The 20,030-nt window shown below is 38.2% G+C and overlaps 1 protein-coding gene across 2 annotated transcripts in view; it reads left to right on the top strand.

Annotated features, from left to right (window-relative positions):
- The window catches only part of DYNLT5 (dynein light chain Tctex-type family member 5), a 30,833-nt gene extending 14,290 nt beyond the window's left edge, over nucleotides 1-16,543 (top strand). For both annotated transcript variants that reach the window (XM_004320467.2, XM_073788649.1), the window contains 3 exons: nucleotides 8,494-8,585; nucleotides 13,090-13,214; nucleotides 14,279-16,543. In XM_004320467.2, coding sequence (XP_004320515.1) covers nucleotides 8,494-8,585; nucleotides 13,090-13,214; nucleotides 14,279-14,482 — 421 coding nt within the window. In that variant the 3' untranslated portion in view covers nucleotides 14,483-16,543. The remainder of the gene's footprint in view (nucleotides 1-8,493; nucleotides 8,586-13,089; nucleotides 13,215-14,278) is intronic.
- The last annotated feature ends 3,487 nt before the right edge of the window (nucleotides 16,544-20,030 follow it).

Genomic DNA, 20,030 nt, shown 5'->3' with positions numbered 1-20,030 from the left:
AATAGTAAATACTGCAGTACTACACGATCCGTGGTTGGAGCTGTGGATGTGGAATCAAGGATACTGAGGAAATGCAACCATGGATACTGAGGGCCAACCATAACTTCTACTGGATTTTCCACTGCAAAGAGGGTCAACACCCCTAACCCCCACGTTGTCAACTGTATCTCTGAAGGAGTGAATAGAATAGCATGAGCTTAGTTGGGGAGTCGAACGGGTGACTCAGAGGCCTGCTCTGCCACCGCTAGCTGGGGTCAATTCCAGTGTGAGCAGTTACAAGCTGCTGGTCTTGCATAAGTTAGTAAGCCTTCTTTGCCTCAGTTTCTTCCTCTACAAAATGGGATAAAAATAATAGTTGTCAGTTCGGGCATGTTGAGAATTTATTAAAATAATACATGGAAGCACTAGAATAGTTCTTGGCACATCAAAGAACAGAGCAAGTGTTGATCATTATTGTTACATAGAACTTTGGCATCAAACTAGACCTGAGTTTGAATCCCTGATCTTCTGTTAACTAGCTGCTATTTAATATTCTTTGTCTTAATATATTATCTATGAAATGAGAATAACAATGACTTCATCACTGCATCATGTCTTTTGTTTACTGAACACATTTTTGTTGCCTGGGTTACTGGCATTGTGCTATGTGCCAAAGATGCAGTGGTGAACAAAATAGACTGTCCCTGAACTTGTGGCATTGCCCTTGTCAAGATCATAATGACTTTCACATTGCTGATGCAGTGGTCAGTCCTTCTCAATCTTCTTCACTGGTCCCTCCTCTTCTCCCCAATTTCTTAATGTAGGAGTGCCTCAGGGAGCACTTTGTCCCTTTCTCCCCTTCTTCTCTTGTCCTACACTTGTCCCCTCGGGAATCTCCTCCAGTCTAGTGACTGAGACATGGTGCTATGCCCCCAGATGTATATCTCCGGCCCACACATCTCTCCCAAACCCCAGACTCATAGGTCTAACTGCCTATTGACCCCTCACTTCAGTACCTAGCAGACATTGCAAACTCAACATCTCACAACTTAAATCTTTAACTTCCTTCCTTCCCATTCAAGAGGAGATTCCGTTGGCTCAATTTTGAAAATATATTCAGAACCCAACTACTGGGAGTCTGCCCACCAATGCAGGGGACATGGGTTTGAGCCCTGGTCTGGGAAAATCCCACATGCCGTGGAGCAACTAAGCCCATGCGCCACAACTACCAAGCCTGCAAGCCACAACTGCTGAGGCCGCACGCCACAACTACTGAAACCTGCATGCCTAGAGCCTGTGCTCCTCAACAAGAGTAGCCACCTCAATGAGAAGCCCGCGCACCGCCACCAAGAGTAACCCCCACTCGCTGCAACTAGAGAAAGCCTGCGCACAGCAACAAAGACCCAACTCAACTAAAAATTAATTAATTAATTAATTAATTAATTTTTTAAAAAAAGAACCCAACTACTTACCACTTACCCCCCGACTTGGTCCAGGTCACTGTATTAGCTTGAGCTGCCATAACAAAATACCACGGATTGTGTGGCTTTAACAATAGGAATTTATTTTCTCACAGTCCTGGAGGCTGGAAGTCTGAAATCAGGGTGCCAGCTTGGTTAGGTGCTGGTGAGGGCCCGCTTCCTGACTTGTAGACGGCCATCTTTTCACAGTGTCCTTGCATGGAGGAAAGAATGCTGCTGTTTCTTTCTTTTACGTAAGGAGCCCAGTTCTATCAGTTCAGGGCTTCACCCTTACGACTTCATTTCACTTTAATGATCTCCTTAAAGGCCTTATCTCCGATATACTCACATGGGGTGTTAAGGCTTCAATCTATGAATTTTGAAGAGACACAATTTTGTTCCTAGCAGTTACTGCCATCTCTCCCCTGGATTACTATAAAAGCTTTCAAACTGGAATCCCTGTGTTTACACATGCTGCCCTACAGCCTATTCTCAGCACAACATTTGGAGTTATCATTGTAAAATATAACATGGATCTTGCTATTCCTCTGCTCAAAACTCTATAAAGGCTTCCACTTTATCAGAGTAAAAGCCAAGATTTTAAGATGGCCCACAAAACTCTACATGGTCCAGCTACCTGACACCCTGGTAACCTCATCTCCTTCCACCCTCCTGCTTGCTGCCTCTTCTCCAGCTACTCTGGCCTCTATGCACTTCTTCAAAACTACCAGGCAGCCTTCTGCTCGAAGCCTATGCATGTGCCTTCCTCTCCCCCGACACACCCTTCCCTCCGACATCCACATGGCTCATTTCCTCACCTCCTCCAACTCTTTGCTCAGGGAGATCTATCTTGATCATTCTGTTTAAAATTACACACAACTGCCTCTCTCCCATCCACTTTCAAGCTCCCTTAACTAAGCTCTCCTTTTCCATGTAGCATTTATCATCTTCTAACATAGCATATAACTTACTTGTTTAGTATTTTATTGTCTTTTTTCTGTCTCTTTTCACTAGGTTCCATGAGGGCAGAGATTTTAGTTTGTTTTTGTTTTCTGGGTTTTTTTGTTTTTTGTTGTTGTTGTTGTTTTGAGGGTTTTTTTGTTTTTTATATCCCAGGGGCCTAGAATAGCACCTGGCACATAGCAGTCACTCAATAAATATTTTTTGACAGTAGAATGAATAATTATTGCATTATCCTAATTCCTGAACACAAACAGGTTAGGTTCACAGTTCCGAGTATGTAAGTCCAGGGTGACTAAGGGCTTTCATCTTGCAGACAAAAGATGCATTTACAGCAAAAAGAAAAATGTTTGTTCAAATTTTTAAAACAAGGTATACTTTACCTTCTTGCTGAAACATTCCATTGTGCACCTATTAAAAAAGAAGAAGAACATTATCATTTGCGTTGAACATCTGTTGGGATAGACGACACTCCTTGATGATCTCCATGGCACTGTGGAGGTAACCATGGCACACACACTCCCAGCCTCACCTCTCTGATGATTGCCAAGGGTAATGCGACTTTGAACTGTGCATTCATCCAGGAGCTGCAACAGAAGTTTCATCAGCTGCTCTTGACCTTAACCTCACCTTCTCTTGAATAAAGAGATCCAACAGTGGGCTTCAGACACTAACTCTGACTTTCTATTCACCCGCTCAAATTTGTTCTACTTTGTCAGTCACATTTCCTGGATTATCTTCAATCGCTTCAGAGCTAGACTTTTCACAGGTTGCATGGTTCATTCTTTGGCCTTCAGAATCATTCCTACTCTTAAAAATGTATCCCACAAGAACACATATCATGTCATTTTCTCTCCTCTTTCATTTTTGAAAACATATCTTGACTTTTGTTTCCATTACAACCTTTCTCTTACTTGTAAGATGGGACCCATAATGTGAATAAAATATCTTAAAACTATGTAAAAATCCGGCAATACTGCTATAAAACTAAATGGCTACACACAACTAAATTACCTTAACAGACAGCTTGTACCTTCCACTGATGGGGGAAGAGTTGGTACGCTTTTGATCTTAAGCATAATAGTCATAAAAATGTCCGTAGACATTTTGAGGTGGAAAGTTCCCAAGTGAGGGTTTTTTTGCGGTACGCGGGCCTCTCACTGCTGTGGCCTCTCCCGCCGCGGAGCACAGGCTCCGGACGCGCAGGCCCAGAGGCCATAGCCCACGGGCCCAGCCGCTCCGCGGCACGTGGGATCCTCCCGGACCGGGGCACGAACCCGCGTCCCCGCATCGGCAGGCAGACTCCCACCACTGCGCCACCAGGGAAGCCCCCAAGTGAGTTTTGATGCATATTTTGTTTTCTACATCTTGTGTCTCCAGCACAGGAAGTCTTATTTTCCTTTGTATTCCCAGTACTTCCCACTTTGCCTGCCACATGGTGGGCAATAAATAGCTGTTGAAAGAATGAAGCAAAAAGAAAAGAACAAATGTACAAATTTATACCCTGAAGCCTTCTTTTTCTCTGTGCTCTCTGAAATAACCCCACTGGGAGGCAGCACGTGACTTTAATAACAGATTTTAAAAAATAAGAGAGGGTCATGCTTAAATGATTCCATTCAAAATACGGTAGTTCCAGGCATTTCACAGTTACAAATCGAAGAAAGAGGTGATAGTGTGACCTTCTTAAGCTGCTAAATGAATGGCTTCAAGGCTAGCTATCTATTCAAACATTATCTCTTACTGCAGCTTAAAACATCTAAGGCATAATGGCAGTGAAAATGTCTGGAAATGAATTCTTAATAATAATTAGATGGTATTATGGCTGGTGAGATTTAATTGACATTATTGTTTCTATCTCCAACCATCATGACAATAAGACATGCCTTGTACTTATTCTGTGTAATTCAAGGAATGGTCAGCATGCAAATGTGTAAGATGTTTTCAGGAAAACTGAATTTCATGAAAAATAAACATATTCCAACTCCCTAGCTAATTTTTTTGGCTCTTTTCTGCATAATCATAACACAGGCTGTTGGGTTAGCATGGGACACAATGTAAGAGAGTTACTTTTGTTATTGTGTACCAATTTCATGCAGCTATTTCCACAACCAGGCTAATTTCAAGTCTGTCCTGAGCAATGGTACATGTGATTCCAAGTATTAATGGAAATTTATATTGGTTACAAATTGTTACTCTTCTCTCTAGAATAGTATTAGTTCATTTGTTCACTGTTTTCACCAGCAGTTTACACCAGACTTTCAGTTTTCCTGCTTTTACTTTTAAACGACCTTCCTGCCTAAAACTTTACAACTCCTTTGGGCACATTTTGCCAGTTGAAATCCTTTTCTTCCATAAATGCCAACAAGCTGATGAAACACATAGACAGCAAGAACATTTTTCACATTTAAAAAAATCAACTACAGCCTTCCATTCGCAGTGAGATCATGTATCTAAGAAGGATTATTATTATAAACTAGGGAAGGCCTGGTCATAGGCAACAGAAACTCATCCACGTGTAATGTGAAATATACCCAATAAATTTGTTGTGCTGTGAATACAGCATTGGTAATTAAAATTATAAATTTGTTCTTTGAAGCATCTCACATTTTTATCTTTAAAAATTTCAAAGGGCTTGAATAAAGCTGTTTATCAATAGAAAATATGTACATGTTTTTCTAAGTCCGTATTCTGAACTGACATTGGTAATTGCAAGCATTTATAATATTTTATGTCTTCTTTTTGTCTTTTTTCATGCAATATATATTGTATTTTTTCTGTTCAACTTATTCTCTTTTCTCTCTCCCTTCTTCCGAGGCATCTCATTCTAATATAGGAACTATCAGATATCAGTTTCAAAAAATACCATAAATAGGGTTTTTAAAAAAGTAAAATTTTTCTATAACTTACATGAAATTATAGTCTTGGTTGATACATGGTCAGATTTCCAAAGCACAGAAATCAATAGACTAACCAAATATTTTCCTTCTGCATGATAAGGGAAGCCAGGTTAATATATCTGAAATATCTGAAATCTCACTCCCCAAAGCCCTGTCTCTTCCACAAAATTAACTCCAAGTTTTGTGCTCTATTACTTGCAGCATCCCACTTCCAAACTCTGTATCAGTTAAAATTTGTATCAGTTATATCTAATGCTTCTTATAAAAATCTTTTTATAAAAAATAAAACCAGTGGCTTAAACAAAATAGAAATATATTTTCTCTTACATAAAAGAAGTCTAGAAGGACTAGTCTTCTAGCTTCTGATCTACAATCCATAACGTCATCTCAAGATCCAAGATAGCTGCTGAGCTCTTGCCATCATATCCATGGTCCAGTCATGAGCAGGCCCCTGCTGGTTGACTTAGTTGGTTGAATTAATTCTCTCAGAATTTTCACCCATAACTTCCACTTACATGTTATTGGCTCATAAGCCACATGGCCCCAGTAGCACTAAAGAGTCCAAGCATTTGTCTTCAAGTTGGAGAGAAATATTCCCACAAACTTCTGGTACTGCTACCAAGGAAGAAGAGAACAACATTGTAAAGCAAATGAGTCCCTGCCACAATGGTCATTATAGTTTTCTTTATAATGATGGAATATTGAAAACAACCTAAATGGCCTGTTTAACTAAAATGCAGTATGTTCATAAATTAAATACTGTCTTGATATTTAAAACATGGATGCAGATTACTATTTATTGACATAGTTATCTGCTATATATTTCTGAGTGAAAAAAAAACAGCGTCTATAATAGATCCCATATGTAAAATCATGTCTGAAAAGTTTTTTTAACATTAAGAGTGGTTAGATAATCACTGAGGTTAGTACTTTTTTGTGTAACTTTACTTTGTTCTTTATACTTTCCTGTACACTTCAAAATTTTTACAATGAGCATACACGGTTTACAGATTGCTGTAGAAATAAAAAGGCACTGTACGAAATCACCTTCAGTATTTAAAAAAAAAAAGTCAGTCTAAAAAACTTTCTATTTGCACAGCAATCTTCATCCAATAGGGTTTTGAAGCTGCCCTTATGACAGTTACCAATATCATACTGATAATATTACAAACTGCACTGGATATCATTTTTTTTAGTAACATGGCAATAACAAAGCAATAGTATCCAAAGCAAAAAATCATTACTTGCTTTTTTGTGTTAGACTTCTAACTCTGCTAATTTGAGTTTTATACAAACTCTACTTCTCCTTCTATGAGTTTTTAATATGGCATTTAGAAGAAAAGAAATAGGGTTTTATTAACATCTTCTTATGTTTGTGCAAGTAACTTTTAATTGCAGCAATTAATTATTTCAGGTAGTCATTGCCCCTATTTCCATTCTATCAGATATGATCATATATGAAACTTCGTTACAGAGGTAAATAGAGTATTTGAAATCTAAGTCTGCCTTTCGTATGTGTATGCAGTTAAGCACTTTGTCAGTTCCCTTTATCGCTGAAATGGGCAGAATAATGACTCTTTTACTTCCTTAAAGGGGGTATTTTAAAGATAAAATGAGACAATTGATGGAAAATATTTTGCAGAAAAAAAGTAGCATATACAATATTGGGGCAGCCTGGCTTATCTTAAAATCAAGGGGCTTATGCAACATTGGTTTTTCTAAGCAGAAGCTACCATCTTTGGCGCTGCTCACAACACCTGCAGCCAACGTGGCTAAATAGGTTGGTTGCTACTTCAAAGGGCAGCAGAAAATTGAGGAAAGCAGGTGTTATAAGAATGGAGACTAACTCACTAATCCGGAAATCCATTGTGGAAAAGCAGCCGTCATGTCTTACATCACTTTCTTGGGCTGGGTGGGTAAACCTTAATTTATTGTTTAAATTGTATTAAATGATTTTTAAAATATAATATCCGTGATTTTCTTAAAATAGCAATTTGCAGGAAGCTCACTAACTCCCAACAGCTCAGAACTAAGTATTTAAAACTCCTTGCAGAGAGAAAAAAAAGTCCCCAAAGATTAAGAACAAATATCTCATTCTCATTTAATTAAAGCAAAAACTTAGCCTGCTTATAAAAGTAATCACTCTGAAAACACACACACACACGCACACACGCACACACACACTGTTATATCATCTCTTCTTTGAAATGATATCTGTCTTAACCTCCGTTTCACAGGTGGAGAGAACTGGGGTAGAGATCTGAGACTGCCATTAGTGACAGCTGAATTTTCTCTGATTAAGTAGTGCTGGAGGGACTTTAGGGGTTACTCTTCATTTGAGTCTCCTGTTCAGCACCTGGATAAGCTTATATTGCCTTGGTAACCAAGCCAAAACCCTTTCTTAATGTTGAAAAGGGTGATTGATGCTTATTGATTACTACAGTTTGGGTGAATTGCGGTTTCTCTCATCATGTAGATGAGTTTCTCATTTTCTTTTTTCTACTAAAGGGATTTTGTGAGGTACATTTAATAGTAAACTCCTTATAATCCCCCATGTATGTAAAGAGCTTGTTGCCCAACATTTTAAGCTTCCTCGCGTAATCCCCAGTCCCTTTTGTGAGTTCTGTCCACTTTGAGGAGAGACTTTTGCACCTGCAGTAGAGATGCAATTGACAATAGCTTTTGAAACGTGTACAGTCGGCCCTCGGTATCTGCTGAGCATTGGTTCCAGGAGCCCCCCATGGACACCAAAAGCAGTGGATGCTCAAGTCCCTTATATAAAATGGCGCAGTACAGTTGGTCCTCCATACCCATGGGTTCCACATCCGCGGATTTAACCAACTGAAATACGTGACTGGGTGAATCCCTGGATGCGAAGGGCTGACTGTACATACTCCATTAGCCCACAGATGGAACAACATATGAATACTTTCGTGATAATCAAATGCCCCAGGCACTGCACTGGGCTTCAACCACTATATTGAGACCTGCTCCAAGTGACTTCTCTACACTGGTAATATTTCCATCTCTAAAATGTTTTAGACTTTAAATGTATTACCAGGATATTTACAGGGGACTTGCTTGAAATATTTTTAGAGAAAACATAAAACTTCTGTCACATCTTTGCTAAGAGCAACATGGTGTTTTGCTATTATTGTTATAGTAACTGTTGAAATTTGTTTTCGCCTTGCTTTTAGCTCTCTGAGTACAGTGTCTTATATGGATGAACCTAGCCAACATGAAGATGCCTCTCACCTCGCAGTTCAGATGGAAAACACCTACCAACTGGGTGTGTTATTTTATCACTCCATCCTATTTAAGACTTCTAATTTTATGGGTGATATTTACTTAAAATAATATCTGATAACCTGGCATTGTCTTCAATGCTAGCACAATATAAGGGATCTTAATTAATTGGGTGATTTGGTATTGCTTTAATTTCTTCCTCTGCAAAGTGGGACCAGTGTCCATTGCCTACTTTTCTTTATCAGTATTTTCTAAATACCAAGCAAGTCACTAGGCGGCACTGAGGTGTAGTTGTATTACTGAATTAAGGAGTTCACTGGGTATTTCTTGTGGAGTTTTTTATATCTACTTGAGTTAAATGAAAGAGATATGCATTATAGTTTTATCAAACAAAACCAACCAAGGTTGCTGATGGGTGGAGAAAAAAGCCTTAAGACAAAGGCAAATGATTCCTGGTCCCCTGTTGACAGAGATGTTTATCTTTTCCCGCAGAGGTTTTGGGTCTTTGAAAACAAAAATCTTTGCACCTGCCCCTATACTCCAGGTGGAGTCCACAGTGACTATCATTCCCCATTCACATTTCTTCATAGAACTACTTACTTTCTCTAAATGAGTACCTTCTCACTATTATCTGAATCCATATATAATTACTGCTGTATAGAAATTCCGCAGAGACTTACCAGTGACCAAAGGAAGACTCCATGGGCCAGAGTGGTTTCATCTGTGGTCAGTTAACCTCAGGAGAATTATAGACCATCAGCACATCCCATTAGGCCTTCTAGCCAGTTTTCTACAGTAATCCCCAAGACGACATGGAGTATAAGGCTCCATAATTAGCCTGTCTACTGGTATTTTCACAGTGCCTATGGTAGACAACTAATATTCCTGCCAACCAAGATACATTTATACTCCTTCTGGTAGCCTGACCCAGTTTCCTTTGGGGGAGCCCAACCACTGCCATCGTTATCACTTTTGGTCCATAGCATCCTCCTGAAGCTGACACTGGCTTCAGAGATGTAACGGTGACTGATTTGGGGATTTGGTCAAGGCCATCAAAGCGTTTGAGGTTCAATTCAGAAAATGTTGTTTGGGCTGTTGAAGAAGCAGTTCATATCCTGAAACTGGAAAGAATAAGGGCTTATGGCAGCTTTGGCCATCTTGCCCTCACATGAAGCCTGAGACCACGTCCTACATCCAGCTGTGTACTCTTAGACTTTTCAGTTAGGCAACGTAAGTTTGGGTCAGGTCTTCCTGTAACTAAAAGAGCTTTGCCATTCGGTGCCTATGACTCTGGGCTCTGCATGCTAGAAGGCTTTGAATCTGATTTTCACAAGATAAAGCATTTGAAATATGAAGCCCTGTGTTTCTTCTTCAAAACAATCTATTTTAATAACATTTCTCCAAATAAACTAAACTGTCTAATCAGTTTTAGAAGTACTGAGTGTTGAAGCAAGTTAGAAAAGGAATTTTAGAAATAGCTTAGTATAAAGTATTTTCCATATTTTCTTTCAGAAAGTCATGTGAATTATTCTTTTGTGATTAAAGTCTTTTATACATGACAATCCATTTTTAAAGCATCTAACTAGCTATTTTGTTAATAATCAAAAATGTATTTCCACTTCCACTTGTTTCTGGGTTTATTTTGCATCTGAAAGAAGGTAGTCTGTGGGCCTTTGGCAAAGATTTTCTCCTATCTGTACAATGAATACTGACCAGAAGAGTGAGGAAAAACTCAATCACCACTATCACTGTGTTTACTTTTTCACATGCATCATGTAAACACATCTTAAATGTTTAGCATGTTTGTCCTCCCTTTATCTAAGTAATTACAGCCACCAAGAATGAGATAAATCGTAATTTTTAAAAAGGGGGAATGGAAGAATGAAAACATATTTCTTATAATAAAAGCCACTTACCTCTTCCCATTAATTAATTACTGAAACATGAGTACAGAAGAAAATACGAGCTGTAGGGTCCAATGTATATGAATCTGAACACTCATTTTGCCTATTCCTAAATAAATGATGTTTGAGCAAGGGATTCAGCATCCTTGAATCTCAGTTTCTTCATCTGCAAGTAGGGATAATAGTCCACACATCTAGGGATACTGTGAGAACTAAATGAACTATTGTATTTAAATTGCTTCCCCATTCAATATGTTATTGCTTCTCAAACTGACTGACTCTAGGTCTTCACCTTAGATCACTAAGAAGAAAAGCCTTCTATGACATCCAACATAATTTCCTATTAAGTATGGAATGAGTTCTCCACAGGACTTTTTCTGGAGCAATGACTATAGAGGTACCTGATTTTTTAAAAACACTGTGAGCACCACGTCACACAAGGGCTATAGGGGGCCATCTCTGCTGGCACATCGAGACAGTCCACCTGAAGCCAATTATTGAAAAATAGAATCTAAAGACAGAGAGAGAGACATCGTTTGAACTCAACTCTCGTGAGATGAGCAGGCCCTGTCACCAGAGGCTTTGTTGGACAGAGTCTGCCAGTCTCTCAGTGCTGACTTTGCTCCACCCTACAGGGTCCTTCCCGCCTGTGGAGGCCTCACTACATCCCTCCTTTACACTGTTGCCCATCTTGCTGCCTTCTCAGCAAGAGCAATCCCTGTCTCTCTGCTCAGAATAAGGTAGCAACAATAACAGCTACAACACTCTTAATAACAAAGCTCTAATGAGTGGCTTTTTTGTGTGGCAGGCACTGTTCTGAGCATTTTAAATACTTCGTCTCACTTTAATCCCAACAAAAAACAATATGTGATCATTCTTATCACTATTCCTTTTTGGGAAGCTAAGACACAGATATAGTAAATAACCAAATTTTTATCTATTCTCTCTTAAATCTATTTTTATGGACAAGTTTCTCTTTCTTTTTTTTTTTCCATCCTGATACTTCTTCAGATCTTTGCTTTTTGACTTCTAAAGACATTTTTTCCTCCTAAAGAAAAACATTTGCTCTAAAGAAAAAGAAATGAAAAAAAGCATTCACATTAGTTGATTCTGAAAGCTTCAGGAGCTTATTTTGGAAGTCAACTGCTGAATATTGACTCTCTCTCTTTGCCTCTCAGCATCCCAGCCTGAGTAAGGCAATAGATAATTCTGGCTGTATAGGGCCAAGGTCACAAAGAAGTGAGAAAAGAAAAGTTTACTACCATATTTAAAATTCTTTTCAGAATAGAATCTTGTTAATGAGATTAAAAAGACAAACCTGAGCAAAGTGCAGAAAGGGCATTGGTGCAGCTGGACAGTGGGAGCTACTAGAAACTGAGACTCAGGTGCCCCCAGGATTCCATCTTTCCAGCCCTAAACTGTGTGAGGCTCCCTCTCTCACCGTGGCGTGGCTGCCTTCCCACTATGAGAAACAGCCTCCAGCAGTTCCTGAGAGTCACGTGTCATAACTTTTAACACCAAAAAGGGACTGACTTTTTTTTCTTTTCCTAGCTCCAATTTAAAATAAAAATTCCAAGAAAGGACTCTAATTGACCTGGCTTGGGGCAAGTCCATCAAGGGCCAATCAACCATGATCTGGACTTGGGCTCAAAGAAAATGATGGTAGAACCTAAAGAACCACATGGTTAGAGTGGGAAGAGGACCAGTTCCTTCCATTTGGGAGATGCTGTTCCCAAATCACAGGGAGGAGTACTAAGCGTAGGTGGACAAACATATGCACTGAAGGAATTTACTATTTTCTGAAGGGAACAATGCCTACGGTCGCTATAATACCTGGCCGAATTAAGTTCCGTGTGAATGATACAGGTCAAGTTAAGGTAAATGCCATACGAGAGCTTGGTAGGAGGGAGTGAAAAAGAGAGGTACCAATCTAAAGGACATAGTCTATTTAATTTAGTCCAAGCTGTTAGTATCATTTTTTAATTTCTTAAGTAGGAAGGGAGGAACCACTCTCAAATTTAGCCTCAGTTCACTAGCGTATGCAAGTGGAAATCTTCTAAAACATCCACAGGATGGTGACACAGTAGGTGTCTGGGGGCTTGCCTACTGGGGCTGGTGCCCTAGCTCTGACCCTATGAAGCAAGAGCAACCAGGACCAACCCTTCATAGGTTTATAACTGCTTGTCGTTCTCCTGTAGAACAGAGATTCCTGCTGACTCAATACCGGGGTTAATTTTCATACTCGTAGCAGATGTCTCTGTTTTACTTGTCCACATTCATTCCCCAGGCTGATTTAAATTTAATTGAACAATTCATGTGTAATCATCAAAATAAAAATACTATTAACTGAGCCCCAGGAGGCTGACCTAACTCAACTCTAGGCACGGGCTGTCACCTTCTGGTTAAGTTCAGCCGTAGGGAAACTTCAGCAGGAAGAGAGAGTGTGAACCCTTGCCTTTGGGCTCATCTTGGGCTGTTTGCATCTATCAACAGAAGGACATAAGCTACTCTTAAGGGAGCCCTCTCCACATGGCTCTTCTGGGATCTAGTTCCCTTCTCAGACCCCTCTTTCAATAAAGCTATGGGGTGGATGGATATGATTTGAAATTACTTCTTTGAAAGAAATTCCATCTGTATTTTCAGGTCCTACCAAACATTTTCCTGTTGTCATTGTCAATCATATTCTGAAAGATGTGTTAACTAACTACCTACAAGAAGAAAAATATGAACCAGAGCTCTGTAGACAGATGACTAAAACGATTTCTGAGGTATGCGTATGATTTCCCAAAGTGTTAACTATGATGAGAATATTTGTTGAAAGCACAACCCCCTACTTTTTGATGAAGGCAATTAATTTGCAGTAGCAGTAAAACTGCTTATTTTTATTTTATAAAAGTATTTATTAGGTCATATTCTATGTGTGTCTGTGTGTGTGTAAAAAGCCTTTGTCTAATACAATTATTATGTGCATCCCTTGCATGTATTCTGTTTAAGAAATATATAAAACTGCCCCATTTATTAAAAAAATTTTATTGTAGAAAATACACTTTAATAATCATTTTTTCTTCCCCAAGTCACCTTCTTTGTATGCCATCAAATGCAAACATTGTGGCCTTTAAATACCTTTCTATTTTTATCAAGTAAAATGCTGGCACTCCATCAGGTTTTCTCTACTTTCTTTTTCATTACAAACTCTCTAATAAGCATTCACGATTAGTCATATTACAGGAGACTCCAGCTGTATGGTCCCTTAATTAGACATGAACAAGAGGGTATAACTCAAATGCCAACATTCTTTGAAGGGAAGCCATCTCAACATAGATTTTCAAAGAATGTAATAAATCCATTAAACTCTATTCTCTGGATTATCATTTTTCCATGTGCCTTAGAAAACGTAGATTTCTTGCTTGGGCTATCATTTTGTCCCTAAATGTCCTGTCTTGTGAGGCCAGTGCTTGAAGGAAATTATAGCTACCATTCTACAACAGTTAAAAGGATCCAAGGGCTTCCCTGGTGGCGCAGTGGTTGAGTGTCCGCCTGCCGATGCAGGGGACATGGGTTTGTGCCCCGGTCTGGGAAGATCCCACATGCCGTGGAGCGGCTGGGCCCGTGAGCCATGGCCGCTGAGCCTGCGCGTCTGGAGCCTGTGCTCCGCAAGGGGAGAGGCCACAACAGTGAGAGGCCCGCGTACCACGAAAAAAAAAAAAAAAAGGATCCAAAATGTATCATGCTGTTGTCTTCAGTTAAATCCACTATATTTATGAGGAAAATTAAGACTCTTACATTTCAATGTGACTAAGTGAGGATGTTTTTTTTTGCTTTTAATTTCTAGATTATTAAAGCCCAGATCAAGGACTTGATGATTCCACGATATAAGCTAATTGTGATGGTTCACATTGGACAACTGACTGGCCAGAGCATACTGATTGGAAGCAGATGCCTCTGGGATCCTAAAAATGATACCTTTGCATCTTACATTTTCAGAAATTCTTCTCTGTTTGCTCTTGCAAATGTCTACACAGTTTACTTTGAGTGACTGAAAACAAGAAATCTAGTTCATACTTTTTAAATCAAGAAATAGGCTGTATCTTTGTACACAAGTTTCATTGCCCAGACGTTTGAGAAAGACACAACACTAATATTTCAAACAATTGGAAGTTTGGGGACTTTTTCATACTCTTGTAAGTATGAAAGAGTATACTTACTCTTTGGGGGAGAGAAGGTGGCACAAGAAAGAATCTTTTTTATCCAAAGAAGGAACTAAGTCTTGGTTCTGCTGGATTGTTTTTTCATAGACATAGATTCTTATTAAATATTGCCTTGGGTACTAATTATTTTAATTACACTTTAATTAGAGAGTTAGAATTCCCTGCATTATTTTTTTAATGAAGAGAAGTCTTAAAAAATATGGCTATATACTCTGCCCAATAAATGATGGTAGCATATTCAATGTGGTATACACAAATGATCAATGGTACTCTGTCTCAGTGCTGTGTATAAAAGAATACTGGTTTTCATTTTGTATTTAATAAGTTAAGCGGCATTCATTAACTGCAATTATTGTTATATGTACCTGACAGTTGAAACTGCTAATGTAGAATTAATGATTTCATAACAATTATCGTAGTCCCACAGGACTGCTAGCTAAAACTAGAAGCTCTTGTGGGTTGCCTGCACTTTACAAAATTGTGGGAGAACCAAATATTAGCTCTTCAATAATGGAAGCAACAAAATAAAAATAGGCTTTTTAGGGCACTGAAGTAGAGGTTGTGATATTAAATATACATGATGCTTAATAGTAAGTGTATCTTTAACATAAAATCGTGTATTGGAAAGAGACACTGCTTTTAAATATACACTGCCTGATACACCTTTCAATAGGTTTCCTAGGCTAACAGACTTTTACACAAAATATATAGCTGGCAGCTTAACAGATAAAACATATATTTACTATTTTGTTCCTATGAATTTAATACTAAAGTGACCCAGTGTGGTTTTGAATGGATGGCACTAAAATTTACAGGGCTGCAATAGCTTATTATTCTGTGGGTTAATGTAGCTTATAACATGGATCATTTATTTTTATGGAGCCTTCAGCCCTTTGTGTGCATGTAAAATGGTGCTGTGACATTGTTCTTGGATGGTAAGTGGTCTGCCTAGAGGACATTTGTTAAAGGTCAAAGATGAAGTGTACACATATGGAGAAAATTAGCAACTCTATAGTCCTAAGGAAAAAATGATGTGTAATTCATATCAAAACGAATTTAACAAATGGGAAAATAGTGCTTTATAATCATGTACTGATGTCTTATTTTTCCCTCAAGATGACGTGTATTTTTTTTTTAAGTATACTTTTTAAATCCCTTTTCTTCTCTTTGTTCTGGCTTTTAAGGTAGCGTTTCAAAATGAATTAGTCAATTTTCATTGTTTTTTTTGTTAGTGCCTTAGTGGGAATATGTCTGTGTAATAATTTATCACAACCAAGATTTGTCGATCTTCATAGCCAGTGTTGAATCTGGATTAGATCATAAGTACAGTACATAAATGAGTTTTATATATTCACTATACATTTATGAACATCTCTCCTCTTAGAACAATAGCAGGGGAAATCATATAGCAATTTTGCATGAATAAATCAGTATGAAGGAAATTTTTTTAGTATGTAGAAAGTCCATTATAAAAATGTCCTTATTTTTTAGAGTTATAAAATCTCAACCATGAGATAGTTTCTTACCATCTGTCTTAGGCTGTATAAGGATTCAAAACCTTACAATACGATGGCAGTTAAAAATCAGAAAAAGGAAGCGGTTTGCCAGCATATTGCTGTGTACTGTAATTCAGGTAGTCAATGATGAATTCTAGCAATTATATAACAGCATAAAAATATATTGTAACTAATTACTACAATTAGTTACTAATTGTAGTACTAACTTGGAGGAATGCCGATTATTTAAAAAAAGCTTTGTGATGGGAAATTTTGATAGATATATTAGCTAACACCTATTCCAACCAATAAATGTATCAAATTAACATGCTGTATACCTTAAAATTATACAATGTTCTGTCAATTATATCTCAATTTTAAAATAAACATTTTTTAAAAAAAGAAATGACACTAACTTTGAGGGAATTGTTTTACTTTGAAACCCACTGAACTCTCCTGGTGTTTTTTCTTCTCAATAGATGTTCCCAAAGTGCCGTCCCTACCTCACAGCCTTGACTCATGCTTGTGCCTAGCTCAGAACACCCTCCTTCCACTTAGAGCAGCTTCCTTCAATTTTCAGCATTAAACTCAGGTGTCATCTTTTCTCTAAATCTTTCTCCATTCATTTCTCCCCTCCCATCCTCTCTCTTCTTTCATCACTCTCATGGCTGAGCCCCTGATTCTTCTCTAGCTGAGTTTTAAATAACAGCTTTGTTTCCCTTACTAGATCGAAAACATCTTGAGTATGTGGACCACATATCCTGACAACACCTAAGAATAAAATGTAATACATCTTAACTTTTCAAGAAAGAATCGCAAGCATTGATAGTACTATGCTACATAATTACCAACCAAAAAGGTAATAGGACACAGAGTTCAACCCTAGAAGACCTAGGATCCTATAGGGGTGATAAATATACAAGTGACCATGGTACAGGCTAGAATATGTTTTCATAAGAAAAGTCCAGAATATCTTTATATAATTAAGGGAATCAGGGAAGGCTTCATGAAGGACGAAGCACTTATCTATACTATGAAGGTGACAAGTAGAATTTCAACAGACACAGAAGTTCAGAATACAGGAAGAAGTCTAGACTGGATAAAACACAGTGTTCATGAATGAAGATAAGTGGTCGGAACTAAGATTGGTAACCTGAATGTCTGAGTATGAAAATGACACTCAGACCATGGGTAGCCATCAAAGGCTTTTCATTAGGCTGATTGTATACATGAACTGACTCTTTAAGAAGATGAATGCATCAGTAAAGAGCAGGAAGACCACTTAGGAGAAGTGACAGGTAATGAGGGGCTGAACTCAGCGGTGCCATTGAAATGGAAAGGAGAAGACAGTTGTATGAACATTTTAGGGACAAAGTCTACATAATCAGGCAAAGAGGAAGGAGTCAGAGGTAATTAAGGCAAAGTGAAAAGGTGGTTGAAAGTTTCAAGCTCTGATGTTTGCAGCCTCAGGTCTGAGTCCTTCCATCCCAGTCACTAGTTAAGTGATCTTAAATAAATCAACAACCCCACTATGCTGCAGCTTCCCCATCTTAAAGTACAGTAATGATAGTTCTGGTACCTACCTCACAGGGTTTTAGTGAGAATTAAATCCATATGTTAGCTAAGCTCTTCACAGCACCATGCCTAAAAGGAAGCCCTATGATTGCAGCTCCTATGATTGCAGTTGAAAGTCTGAGTCCGAGTAACCAGATCAATGGTCCTCCTAGCAAAAATAAAGTCAGCAGGAAGAATTTGAAGACTAAAATACTAAGCTTGATTTTGCACTTGTTGAATTTAAGTTAATAATGGGACATTCAGTTGGAGATTGCCTCAGGCAGCTGAAAAAGTGGGACTGGAGCTGAGTTACAACATCAAGGTGAGAAATTTAGACTTGGCAGGCATCCATACTGAGACCTAATATCTTCCTCCTGCTTTATAAAATATTCATTAGCAGCAGCTTCAGCAAGTATAGTCAGTACTAGTAGCAAATTACTGAAAATTCAGTTAACTCTAGGTATGTCAGCAGGAAACCTTCACCAAAATCAAGAGAAATTTTTCCCAAAATCAAAATTAAATGATACCTTCTTTTTTTCCTTCATTAAAAACAAAATTCTATATGATGGGCTTCTGTTGTCAGACACCACAAGAAATATAAAGGTTCAGTCCTAAATCCATCAGCACCTTAAATAGAAGGGTCAATGCTGTCGTCTGATGTCATCCTTAGTAAAACAACCTTAAAGAAAACACATAATAAAAGGCCCTTACAGATTACGTGTCGGGAAATTGAGCTATCTCAGTTCATTGATTTTTTAGAAACTCTTGGAAATTATCCAGTACGTGGATGGGTTTACAAAACAACAGTTGAGAAATCAGAACTTTTAAATCTAGCCATTTTAGAGAGTGAACACTTTCCTTTTGGGACCATGACTTGACCTATCTTTCTAGATATTATCAAAAAATGAATTAAGAAAACTCAATATTAAATAGTATTGATAATTTACTGTGCTTTTTGCTCCTGAAATTCTTAAATAAGTGGTCTGCCCCAGGGCCTCTGACTTTCTCTGCTGCTCTCACTTCCACCTCCTGCAATCCAGATCTCAGCCCCACCAATATGTTGCTTTCACAAACACTGGAAGTGGTGCCTGGGGCCAAATGCGCCAAACATTCCTCCAGCTGCATTCCACCTCTGTTCTCTTCTGAATTCATTTCTTTTGAGCAGCAATGTGATATAGATTTGATTGTTTGCTTGTTTGTTTGTTTTAAATTGCAGATTTGACAGACATATATCTCATTTTAGCTTCTAGACCTTACTAGCGGTGTGACTTTGGGCAAAGTGACTAGTGTCTTGCAGCCTCAGTTTTCTCAAAGGTAAAAATGATTGTAACAGTGATTGCTACTTATAACTGATCAATGATCAGTGATCACTACTTCTGTTGCTGTGAAGACTGAAAGGGAAAGTATATGTAAAACATCTGACCCATCGTGGAAAGCTCTCTCTCCACCTCCAACTTCTTTATGCAGAACCTGTTTTCCTAAAGAATTGAGCATATATTTTAGCAATTTCTGCTCTCCACTATACTCCCTAGATTACTTTTTTTTCTTTTAAAAGTTTTAATCACCTGTTTCTGCCTTCTTTGAGTCAGAAACACTGAATTATTTCTCAAATCTTCATTTATGATTAAATACCATTCATCCCCAAATTTAATCTCTTTTTGCTAACCTCTGCCTATTTTTTTATACTTCTTCTGATGAGATGTCTTGCCTCCCACTTTAGGACTTCCGTAGTTCCTTTTAATATTTTTGCTTATGCTACTTATCTACTTATTTTTTCCTGTCTTAGTGTCCATTTGAATTTACATGCTCTCTTCCCTTCTTCGCATACATGAACACATACTACCAGAAGGTTTATTAAAGCTTAACTATGCTAAGTGTCTGACTAAAGTTTCCTGAAATTTCTTCTCAGTTTCTTTCCTTGCTAATTTAACTACCATGCACAATTTTTTATATTTTTATTTTAGTGCAGGACATAACTGGAAACTTGTGGTTCTCTACCCACCCACTAGGCCATTTTCCTACTTAGCAAGGCAGGGAACCAGTATAACCACTATGGGAAGCACTAAGCCGCACTTACCATTCATAATCAAAAAAGAAAGTCTGTTGCTTCCCACAGATCATGATGAGGGTGGATCATCTAACCATCAAAAGAACAGAATATCCAGACTGATTTGTTCAGAGAGTGCTGAGAAATCATTTTTTAAATTCATATGAGAAATATTAACCTTAGAGAGTCATTCCATTTTGGAAATAAAGAAAAATAGTCTATATATTAATTATAGAAAATACATTATCTTTTTATTTTTCTTTGAGGAAATTTATTCCA

Source organism: Tursiops truncatus, chromosome 1, assembly GCF_011762595.2.
Source record: "Tursiops truncatus isolate mTurTru1 chromosome 1, mTurTru1.mat.Y, whole genome shotgun sequence".
Lineage (NCBI taxonomy): Eukaryota > Metazoa > Chordata > Mammalia > Artiodactyla > Delphinidae > Tursiops > Tursiops truncatus.
The sequence above is the reverse complement of the archived record's forward strand: the minus strand, read 5'-3'. Positions and strand labels throughout refer to the sequence as shown.